Source organism: Pristiophorus japonicus, chromosome 17 (assembly GCF_044704955.1).
Source record: "Pristiophorus japonicus isolate sPriJap1 chromosome 17, sPriJap1.hap1, whole genome shotgun sequence".
In the NCBI taxonomy this organism is placed as follows: Eukaryota; Metazoa; Chordata; class Chondrichthyes; family Pristiophoridae; genus Pristiophorus; species Pristiophorus japonicus.
Genome location: NC_091993.1, coordinates 56063348 through 56079415, shown reverse-complemented (window position 1 = coordinate 56079415; position 16068 = coordinate 56063348). Strand labels below are relative to the sequence as shown.

The 16068-nt window shown below is 46.6% G+C and overlaps 1 protein-coding gene across 2 annotated transcripts in view; it reads right to left on the bottom strand.

The window, feature by feature from the left end:
* The window catches only part of LOC139228184 (leukocyte surface antigen CD53-like), a 180148-nt gene that overhangs the window by 11982 nt on the left and 152098 nt on the right, over positions 1 to 16068 (bottom strand). For both annotated transcript variants that reach the window (XM_070859367.1, XM_070859366.1), the window contains 2 exons: positions 2607 to 2681; positions 170 to 271 (listed from right to left, as the gene is read on the bottom strand). In XM_070859367.1, coding sequence (XP_070715468.1) covers positions 170 to 271; positions 2607 to 2681 — 177 coding nt within the window. The remainder of the gene's footprint in view (positions 1 to 169; positions 272 to 2606; positions 2682 to 16068) is intronic.

Here is a 16068-nt window from a genome sequence, read left to right as displayed (position 1 = left end):
CTATCATTATAATCACAAAACCAATTAAAGACTGGTGGAGATCGCCAACTAAAATCATTTGTGTTCATACTGAAAACTGTAGAGATTGTCCCCACTTGTGGAGTAGGGTAAAGCACCATTGCTGGGGCAACACCAGCCATGGGCTGGATTCGTCACCCCGGGAACTTACCTGAATCTGGATTTTATCCCAAGCTTCCCTGATTCCGGTGATGTTTTCACTCTGCAGTTTCTTCATACCAAGTTTCATGTCACCTTCGATGTAAGTGTCTATCTGCAGAACAAAAACAGGAGCGCTGTCAGGGGCCTACGATTGCCTTCACTATCTTCATGTCCCACCGGCGCACCATGGCTGCAATGTGTACCATCCACTGTGGGAGCATCTCCACCACACGGACTGCAGCGGTTCAAGAAGGCGGCTCACCACCACCTTCTCCAGGGCAGTTAGGGATGGGCAATAAATGCTGGCCTTGCCAGAGGCGCCCACATCCCAGGAACAAGATATTTTTAAATCGTCCGGACATAACTTGCCAGGCAGTTCATCAGAGAAATACATGGCCAGTTACAGGCAACCTCTGTCCCCAAACAGGGGCAGGCCTGCAATAATGCACATCACTACAAGGGCAACTGAGGGAGTATTATTATAATTTAAATGGAGAGAGATTACAGAGTGCTGCAGTACAGAGGGACCTGGGGCGGGGGGGGGGGGGGGGGGGGGGGAGGGGGGGCGGTAATATGCAGGTACAGCAAGTAATCAGGAAGGCAAATGGAATGTTGGCCTTTATTGTAAGGGGGATATAGTATAAAAGCAGAGAAGTCCTGCTACAACTGTACAGGGTATTGGTGAGGCCACACCTGGAGTACTGCATGCAGTTTTGGTCTCCGTATTTAAGGAAGGATATACTTGCATTGGAGGCTGTTCAGAGAAGGTTCACGAGGTTGATTCCTGAGATGAAGGGGTTGACATATGAAGAAAGGTTGAGCAGGTTGGGCCTATACTCATTGGAATTCAGAAGAATGAGAGGTGATCTTATCGAGATGTATAAGATTATGAGGGGGCTTGACAGGGTTGATGCAGAGAGGGTGTTTCCCCTCGTGGGGGAAATCTAGAACTAGGGGCACAGTTTCAGAATCAGGGGTTGTAGATTTAAAATGAGGGTGAGGAGGAATTTCTTCTCTCAGACGGTTGTAAATCTGTGGAATTCTCTGATCCAGAGAGCTGTGGAGGCTGGGTCATTGAATATATGTAAGGCGGAGATAGACTGATTTTTGAATAATTAGGGAGTCAAGGGTTGTGGGGAGCAGGCGAGGAAGTGGAGCTGAGTCCATGATCAGATCAGCCATGATCTTATTGAATGGCGGAGCAGGCTCGAGGGGCTGAATGGCCGACTCCTGCTCCTATTTCTTATGTTCTTATGTGTAGATCAGTATAAGGAGAGGATGGGGTAGAGGATTGGATTGAGAGACTGGGTAGAATTGGGAAGGTTGAAGATTAAAGGAGAAGGGGAAGGATGGGATTTAGGGATTGGGGTAGGATGGAGCAGGGTGGGATAGAGGGATTGGGGTAGGATGGGGAATTTGAGGAGTGAAGGACAGGAGTGCAGGAGATTGTAGTGTCCACTGGAGCCGAAAGGATACACTTACCCCGGCTTCTGTGCGATACTTTAATGACATTAAATTCACTTTCCCCTAACACTTTGGTGCACACACACACACACACACACACAGAGGTGCAAGGGCTGATTCAGGGGCAGACTGAGCATTGGCTGCCTGACGGAGTGTGAACGGGCTCGCACTCTCACACATACCATCGCCATGTCTCCCTGTCTAATAGTAAATTCTTGATCAATGGGGATTGTGGTCACCCTGTCCCAGAGGAGGAGGTGAGAATCTAACCCACTGTACTCTGTCCCAGAGGAGGAGGATGAGAATCTACCCACTGTACCCTGTCCCAGAGGAGGAGGGTGAGAATCTAACCCACTGTACCCTGTCCCAGAGGAGGAGGGTGAGAATCTAACCCACTGTACTCTGTCCCAGAGGAGGAGGGTGAGAATCTAACCCACTGTACTCTGTCCCAGAGGAGGAGGGTGAGAATCTAACCCACTGTACCCTGTCCCAGAGGAGGAGGGTGAGTATCTAACCCACTGTACTCTGTCCCAGAGGAGGAGGGTGAGAATCTAACCCACTGTACTCTGTCCCAGAGGAGGATGAGAATCTAACCCACTGTACTCTGTCCCAGAGGAGGAGGGTGCGAATCTAACCCACTGTACCCTGTCCCAGGTGGGAAGGCGAGATTGTAACACAGTTAGATCCATTAAAATGCAGCAACGACTAACAAGACACTGAAGTGAATAGATTGTTGGTAATTTGCATCATCTGTGCTCCGCAAGTATTCGGTCAGTACACACTCCCTGTCAGACTGTGCCCGGGAGTATACTGTCGGTACACATTGCCTCTGCTCCTGTTAATTGTTACAATGGGCAGGCAATCGGATTGTCCAATCATCGCTCAGGCGCCGAATGTCAAAATCTTTCTTGTTTTTCTCAAATCCTTCGGCGTTGATTCAAGCTCCATCCGTGGGGATAATATTCACAGGTTGTCAAACGTACCTGGTTTTCATAGAAGAACAGAACGATGGCGGCCGTGACTTCAGTCAGAAGGATCAGAAGGAGCACAATGAAGAACTAGAGATACAGGAGAGAGAAACAGGATATTAGTGACAGTCGACAGTGCTCTCACATACACACCCGCAAACACACACACACACTCACTCACACGCACGCACACATACTCACACTCACGCACACTCACGTTCACGCACACACACTCACACTCACACACACTCATGCACACTCACACACACTCACACACACTCGCGCTCACACTCACACTCGCGCTCACACTCACACTCACTCACACTCATGCACACTCACACACACTCACACACACACACACACTCTCACACACACACACACACAATCACACTCACTTACTTATATACATTCACACACTTACTCACTCACACACACACACTCACTCATTTACACACATTCACACAGACACTCACACTCACACTCACACATACACACACAAACTCACACATACTCACACTCACAGACACACACTCACTCACTCACACTCACACTCACACACACACACTCACATACACATACACTTATACACACGCTCACACTCACACACACTCACAGTCGCACACACACTCACATGCACATTCATTTACACACACACACACACTCACACACACACTCGCATACAACCATAGTCAAACACACACACACACTCACACACATATTCACTCACACACACATTCACACACACACTCACTCACATATAAACACTCACACACGCACTCACATACACATATATACATACACGCACTCACACTCATATACTCACACTCACACACTCACACACACGCTCACTCACATACACACACTCACACACACCCACACACACACACTCACTCACACACACTCACACACACACTCACTCACACACACACACACACTCACACTCACACTCACTCACACACACACAATCACTTCACACATAGACACACACACTCAAACACACTCACACACACACACTCACTCACTTATACACACTCACTCACTCACACTCACACACACTCGCACTCACTCACTTACACACACTCACTCACACGCACACACACTCACACACTCACCCACGCTCACACACACTCACATACACACACTCACTCACATACACACACTCATCACACACAAACTCACACGCACACACACACTCACATACACACACAATGATTCACATACACACACACACACTCACACACACACACGCAAACACACTCACACACACTCACATACACACACTCACTCACATATACACACATACACACACTCACTCACATAGACACACTCACACATGCACTTACACTCACATACTCACATACTCTCACACACACACACATACACTCACACACACTCACACACTCTCACATATACACACACTCACACACACACACACACTCATCACACACAAACTTACACTCACACACACACACACACCCACACACACTCACACAATCACACACACACACACATCAAACTCACTCACACTCACTCACACACACAGACACACACACAGACACTCACACACACGCTCACATACACACACAAACTCTCACACACTCACACACACTCACACTCACATGCACACACACACACACTCACACACACTCACACACACACCTCATACATAGACACACAGACACTGACTCACACTCACTCACACTCACACACACACACAGACACACTCACTCATCACACTCTCATACATACACATTCACACACACTCATTCACATACACATACACACTCACACACACTCACACTCACATACACACATACACTCACACACACACTTACACACACCTCATACATAGACACAGACACACTCATTCACACTCACTCACACTCTCACACACACACACATACACACACACTCACTCATCACACACTCATTCACATACACACACACACTCACATTCGCAAACACACTCATACATACACTCACACACACCCATACTCAGTCACACAGGCACACTCACACACACACACACATACACACACTCACACTCGCAAACACACTCACACACACACTCACACACACACACTCACACACACCCACACTCACACACACTCACACACACTCATACTCGCACTCACTCACTCACACTCACACACACACTCACACACACTTACATACACACACACTCATTCACATACACACCCACACTCACACTCGCAAACACACTCACACATACACACCCACATTCACAGTCACACACACATACTCACATACACACACTCATCACACACAAACTCACACTCACACACACACACTCACATACACACTCAATGATTCATACACACACACACACACACTCACACACACACACACTCACACTCATTCACACTCACTCACACACACACTCACACACACAGACACTCACACACACACACACACACACACGCTCACATACACACACAAACACTCACACACACACTCACACACTCACTCACACACACACTCACACACACAGACACTCACACACACACACACACACACGCTCACATACACACACAAACACTCACACACACTCACACTCACACATACACATACACTCAGACACACACACTCACACATAGATACATACACACTCACTCACTTACACACACACACACACACACTCTCTCATCACACTCTCATACACACACATTCACACACACTCACACACACACTCACATACACATACACACTAACACACACTCACACACACACTCACATACAAACACTCACTCACACACACTCACATATACACACACACACACAAACACATATACACATTTACACACACGCACACTCACATACAAACACTCACTCACACACTCACACACACACACTCACACACACACACATCAAACTCACTCACACTCACTCACACACGCTCACAGACACTCACACACACAGACACTCACACACACACACACACACATACACACACATACTCACACACACACTCATTCACATACACACACACACTCACAGTCACACACACACACACTCACCCACTTATACACACTCACTCACACTCACACACACTCATACTCGCACTCACTCACTTACACACACTCACTCACACTCACACACACACACACACTCACACACACTCACATACACACACACTCATTCACATACACACACACACTCGCAAACACCCTCACACATAAACTCACACACACCTACATTCACCCACACTCACATGCACACACACTCACTCACATACACACACTCATCACATACAAACTCACACGCACACACACACACTCACATACACACACAATGATTCACATAAACACACACACACTCACACACACACGCAAACACACTCACACACACACTCACACACACCCACACTCACACACACTCACATACACACACTCACTCACATATACACACATACACACACTCACTCACATACACACACTCACACATGCACTCACAATCACATACTCACATACTCTCACACATACACACACACACTCACACACTCTCACATATACACACACTCATCACACACAAACTTACACTCACACGCACACACACCCACACAATCACACACACACACATCAAACTCACTCACACTCACTCACACACACTCACACACACACTCACACACACCCACACTCATACATACACACACTCACATATACACACACTCATCACACACAAACTTACACTCACACACACACACACCCACACAATCACACACACATACATCAAACTCACTCACACTCACTCACACACACTCACACACACAGACACACACACACAGACACTCACACACACAGACACTCACACATACGCTCACATACACACACAAACTCTCACACACTCACACACACTCACACTCACATGCACACACACACACGCACTCATACACACACCTCATACATAGACACACAGACACTGACTCACACTCACTCAAACTCACACACATACACAGACACACTCACTCATCACACTCTCATACACACACATTCACACACACTCACTCACATACACATACACACTCACACACACTCACACTCACATACACACACACACACTCACACACACCTCATACATAGACACACACACACTCACTCACACTCTATCACACACACACATACACACACACTCACTCATCACACACTCATTCACATACACACACACACTCACATTCGCAAACACACTCACACATACACTCACACACACCCACACTCAGTCATACACGCACACTCACATACACGCACTCATCACACACAAACTCACACTCACACACGCACACTCACACTCACACATAATGATTCACATACACACACACACTCACACACACACTCACACTCGCAAACACAATCACACATACACTCACACACACACACACTCTCACTCACACACACACACAATCACTTCACACATAGACACACACAATCACACACACTCACACACACTCACTCACTTATACACACTCACTCACTCACACACACTCACACACACACACTCACTTATACACACTCACTCACTCACACTCACACACACTCGCACTCACTCACTTACACACACTCACTCACACGCACACACACTCACACACACACTCACACACTCATTCACATACACACACACACTCGCAAACACACTCACACTTAAACTCACACACACCTACACTCACCCACACTCACACACACTCACATACACACACTCACTGACATACACACACTCATCACATACAAACTCACACGCACACACATACACTCACATACACACACAATGATTCACATACACACACACTCACACACACACGCAAACACACTCACATACACACTCACACACACTCACACACACTCACATACACACACTCACTCACATATACACACGTACACACACTCACTCACATACACACACTCACGCATGCACTCACACTCACATACTCACATACTCTCACACATACACACACACACTCACACTCACACACACACACTCACACACACTCACTCACACTCACATATACACACACACTCACACACACACACACTCATGCACACACACAAACACACACACACACACTCACATACACACACTCATCACACACACATACACACACTCATCACACACAAACTTACACTCACGCACACACACACCCACACAATCACACACACACACATCAAACTCACTCACACTCACTCACACACACTCACACACACACTCACACACACCCACACTCATACATACACACACTCACATATACACACACTCATCACACACAAACTTACACTCACACACACACACACCCACACAATCACACACACATACATCAAACTCACTCACACTCACTCACACACACTCACACACACAGACACACACACACAGACACTCACACACACAGACACTCACACATACGCTCACATACACACACAAACTCTCACACACTCACACACACTCACACTCACATGCACACACACACACGCACTCATACACACACCTCATACATAGACACACAGACACTGACTCACACTCACTCAAACTCACACACATACACAGACACACTCACTCATCACACTCTCATACACACACATTCACACACACTCACTCACATACACATACACACTCACACACACTCACACTCACATACACACACACACACTCACACACACACTCACACACACCTCATACATAGACACACACACACTCACTCACACTCTATCACACACACACATACACACACACTCACTCATCACACACTCATTCACATACACACACACACTCACATTCGCAAACACACTCACACATACACTCACACACACCCACACTCAGTCATACACGCACACTCACATACACGCACTCATCACACACAAACTCACACTCACACACGCACACTCACACTCACACATAATGATTCACATACACACACACACTCACACACACACTCACACTCGCAAACACAATCACACATACACTCACACACACACACTCTCACTCACACACACACACAATCACTTCACACATAGACACACACAATCACACACACTCACACACACTCACTCACTTATACACACTCACTCACTCACACACACTCACACACACACACTCACTTATACACACTCACTCACTCACACTCACACACACTCGCACTCACTCACTTACACACACTCACTCACACGCACACACACTCACACACACACTCACACACTCATTCACATACACACACACACTCGCAAACACACTCACACTTAAACTCACACACACCTACACTCACCCACACTCACACACACTCACTGACATACACACACTCATCACATACAAACTCACACGCACACACATACACTCACATACACACACAATGATTCACATACACACACACTCACACACACACGCAAACACACTCACATACACACTCACACACACTCACACACACTCACATACACACACTCACTCACATATACACACGTACACACACTCACTCACATACACACACTCACGCATGCACTCACACTCACATACTCACATACTCTCACACATACACACACACACTCACACTCACACACACACACTCACACACACTCACTCACACTCACATATACACACACACTCACACACACACACACTCATGCACACACACAAACACACACACACACACTCACATACACACACTCATCACACACACATACACACACTCATCACACACAAACTTACACTCACGCACACACACACACACAAACTCACATACACACACACACACTCATGCAAACACTCACACACACTCACAAAAACACACAATCACCTCACACGTAGACACGCACACTCACACACACTCACATTCACTCACACACATACACACACTCACACACACACACACATTCACACTCATACACACTCACACATACACTCACACTCACACATGCACACACTCACACACACTCACACACACACACACTCACACACACACACTCACAACTCATTCATATACACACACGCCCACACACACACTCACTCATCACACTCTCATACACACACACATTCACACACACTCACACACACTCACTCACACACACACTCACACACACGCACACTCACACACACAATCACTCACATACAGACACTCACACACACAATCACTCACTCACATACAGGCACTCACACACACTCACTCACACACATACTCACATACGCACACACACTCACACACACTCACATACACACAAACTCATTCACATACACACACACACTCACACTCACAAACACACTCACACATACACTCACAAACACCCACATTCACAGTCACACACACAGACACATACACACACTCATCACACACAAACTCACACTCACACACACACACTCACATACACACACAATGATTCACATAAACACACACACACTCACACACACACTCACACTCGCAAATACACTCAGACAAACACTCACACACACCCACACTCACATACACACACTCACTCACATATACACTCACATACACACACTCACACACACACACTCACACACACTCACTCACACGCGCTCACATACAGACACAAACACTCACACACTTACACACACTCACACTCACATACACACACATACACACACACACACTCACACACACTCACACTCACATACACACACACTCACACACACACCTCATACATAGACACACACACGCTCACCCACACTCACATCACATTCTCATACACACACATTCACACACACACACTCACACTCACACACACACACACTCACATACACACACTCACTCACACACACTCACATATACACACACACTCACACACACACACACTCACATACACACACACACTCACACACACACACACTCACATACACATACTCATCACACACATTCACATACACATACTCACACACACACACTCACACACACAGACACTCACACACGCTCACATACACACACACACTCTCACACATTCACACACACTCACAAATGCACTCACACTCACATACTCACATACTCACACACACACACATACTCACACACACGCACTCACACACACACACTCACATACACGCACTCACACACAAACTTACACTCACACACATACACACACACACTCACACACATTCACACACACCCACACTCACACTCACACTCACTCACACACACTCACACACACTCACACACACAGACACTCACACACACTCACATACACACACAAACACTCACACACGCACACACACTCACACTCACATACACACACACACTCACACACACACTCACACATAGACACGTACACACTCACTCACACTCACACACACACACTCACTCATCACACTCTCATACACACACATTCACACACACTCACACACACACTCACACACACTCACACTCACATACACACACACTCACACACACATCATACACAGACACGCACACACTCACCCACACTTACTCACACTCACACACACACACACTCACTCATCACACTCTCATACACACACATTCACACACACACACTCACATACACACACTCACTCACATATACACACATACACACACTCACTCACATACACACACTCACACATGCACTCACATACTCACAGACTCACACACACACACACTCACATACACGCACTCACACAAACAAACTCACACTCACACACACACACACTCACACACACACACTCACATACACACACTCACACACACACTCGCCCACACTCACTCACACACTCACATATACACACACACTCACACACACACACACACACACTCACTCACACACACAAACATACACACACACACTCACATACAAACACTCATCACACACATATACACACACTCATCATACACAAACTTACACACACACACACACTCACATACACACACACACACACTCATGCACACTCACACACACTCACACACAGTCATACTCACTCACTTACACACACTCACACTCACACACTCACATACACACGCACACGCACACACACTCACATGCACACACACTCATTCAAATACACACACACACTCACACTTGCAAACACACTCACACATACACTCACACACACCCACATTCACAGTCACACACACACACTCACATACACACACTCATCACACACAAACTCACACACACACACACTCACATACACACATAATGATTCACATACACATACACACACACACACACTCACACTCGCAAACACACTCACACACACCCACACTCACACACACTCACATACACACACTCACTCACATATACACACATACACACACTCACTCACATACACACACTCACACATGCACTCACACTCACATACTCACATACTCTCACACACACTCACATACGCACACACACTCACACTCACATACACACACTCACACACACACTCGCCCACACTCACTCACACACACTCACACACACTCAGTCACACACACACTCACATACACACACTCATCACACACAGACTTACACTCACACATACACACACACACACACACACACTCACATGCACACACACACTCACTCTCGCACACACTCACACACACACTCACAAAAAGACACAATCACCTCACACATAGACACGCGCACTCACACACACTCACATTCACTCACACACACACACACTCACACACACACTCACTCACCTACACACACACAAACTCACACTCACACACACGCTCACATACACACACACACTCACACACACTCACATACACACACACACTCACTCACATACACACACACTCATTCACATACACACACACACTCACACTCGCAAACACACTCACACATACACACACACACCCACATTCACAGTCACACACATGCACTCACATACACACACTCATCACACACAAGCTCACACTCACACACACACACTCACATACACACACAATGATTCACATACACACACACACACTCACACGCACACTCGCACTCGCAAACACACTCACACACACACTCACACACACCCACACGCACACACATATACACACGTACACAAACTCACTCACATACACACACTCACACATGCACTCACACTCACATACACACACACATTCACACACACTCACTCACACACACACTCACATACACATACACATAAACACTCACACACACGCACACTCACACACACAATCACTCACATACAGACACTCACACACACAATCACTCACTCACATACAGACACTCACACACACAATCACTCACTCACATACAGACACTCACACACACTCACTCACACACACACACTCACATATGCACACACACTCACATACACACACACTCATTCACATACTCACACACACACTCACACTCGCAAACACACTCACACACACGCACACTCACACACACAATCACTCACATACAGACATACACACATACTCTCACACACACTCACATACGCACACACACTCACACTCACATACACACACTCACACACACACTCGCCCACACTCACTCACACACACTCACACACTCACACACACTCACTCACACACAAACTTACACTCACACATACACACACACACACACTCACATGCACACACACACTCACTCACGCACACACTCACACACACACTCACAAAAAGACACAATCACCTCACACATAGACACGCGCACTCACACACACTCACATTCACTCACACACACACACTCACACACACACTCACTCACCTACACATACACACTCACACACACTCACATACACACACACTCACTCACATACACACACACTCATTCACATACACACACACACTCACACTCGCAAACACACTCACACATACACTCATACACACCCACATTCACAGTCACACACACACACTCACAAACACACACTCATCACACACAAGCTCACACTCACACACACACACACTCACATACACACACAATGATTCACACACACACACACGCACTCACACACACACTCACACTCGCAAACACACTCACACACACCCACACTCACACACATATACACACATACACACACTCACTCACTTGCACACACTCACACATGCACTCACATTCACATACACACACACATTCGCACACACTCACACACACTCACTCACACACACACTCACATACACATACACATACACACTCACACACACGCACACTCACATACACAATCACACACATACAGACACTCACACACACAATCACTCACTCACATACAGACACTCACACACACTCACTCACACACACACTCACATATGCATACACACTCACATACACACACACTCATTCACATACACACACACACACTCACACTCGCAAACACACTCACACACACCCACACTCACAGTCACACACACACACTCACATACACACAATCACTCATATATACACACATACACACACTCACTCACATACACACACTCACACATGCACTCACACTCACATACTCTCACACACACTCACATACGCACACACACTCACACTTACATACACACACTTGCCCACACTCACTCACACACACTCACACACTCATACACACACTCATCACACACAAACTTACACTCACACATACACACACACACACACACTCACATGCACACACACACTCACTCACGCACAGACTCACAAATAGACACAATCACCTCACACATAGACACGCGCACTCACATACACTCACATTCACTCACACACACACACACTCACACACACACTCACTCACCTACACACACACACACTCACACACACAAACTCACACTCACATACACATACACACACACGCACACACACACTCACACACACTCACACACACTCACATACACACACTCACTCACATATACACACATACACACACTCACTCACATACACACACTCACACATGCACTCACACTCACATACTCACATACTCTCACACACACTCACATACGCACACACACTCACACTCACATACACACACTCACACACACACTCGCCCACACTCACTCACACACACTCACACACACTCAGACACACACACACTCACATACACACACTCATCACACACAAACGTACACTCACACATACACACACACACAAACACACTCACATGCACACACACACTCACTCACGCACACACTCACACACACACTCACAAAAAGACACAATCACCTCACACATAGACACGCGCACTCACACACACTCACATTCACTCACACACACACACACTCACACACACACTCACTCACCTACACACACACACACTCACACACACAAACTCACACTCACATACACACACACACTCACACACACTCACATACACACACACTCACTCACTCACATACACACACACTCATTCACATACACACACACACTCACACTCGCAAACACACTCACACATACACTCACACACACTCAGATTCACAGTCACACACATGCACTCACATACACACACTCATCACACACAAGCTCACACTCACACACACACACTCACACACACACACAATGATTCACATACACACACACACACTCACACACACACTCACACTCGCAAACACACTCACACACACACTCATACACACCCACACTCACACACATATACACACGTACACACACTCACTCACATACACACACTCACACATGCACTCACACTCACATACACACACACATTCACACGTACTCACTCACACACACACTCACATACACATACACTTACATACTCACACACACGCACACTCACACACACAATCACTCACATACAGACACTCACACGCACAATCACTCACTCACATACAGGCACTCACACACACTCACTCACACACACACTCACATATACACACACACTCACATACACACACACTCATTCACATACACACACACAAACTCACACTCACATACACATACACACACACACACACTCACACTCGCAAACACACTCACACACACCCACACTCACACACACTCACACATACACTCACACACACACACTCACATACACACACTCACATACACATACACATACACACTTACACACACGCACACTCACACACACAATCACTCACATACAGACATACTCACATACTCTCACACACACTCACATACGCACACACACTCACACTCACATACACACACTCACACACACACTCGCCCACACTCACTCACACACACTCACACACTCACACACACTCACTCACACACACACTCACATACACACACTCATCACACACAAACTTACACTCACACATACACACACACTCACATGCACACACACACTCACTCACGCACACACTCACACACACACTCACAAAAAGACACAATCACCTCACACATAGACACGCGCACTCACACACACTCACATTCACTCACACACACACACTCACACACACACTCACTCACCTACACACACACATTCACACACACAAACTCACACTCACACACACGCTCACATACACACACACACTCACACACACTCACATACACACACACTCACTCACATACACACACACACTCATTCACATACACACACACACTCACACTCGCAAACACACTCACACATACACTCACAC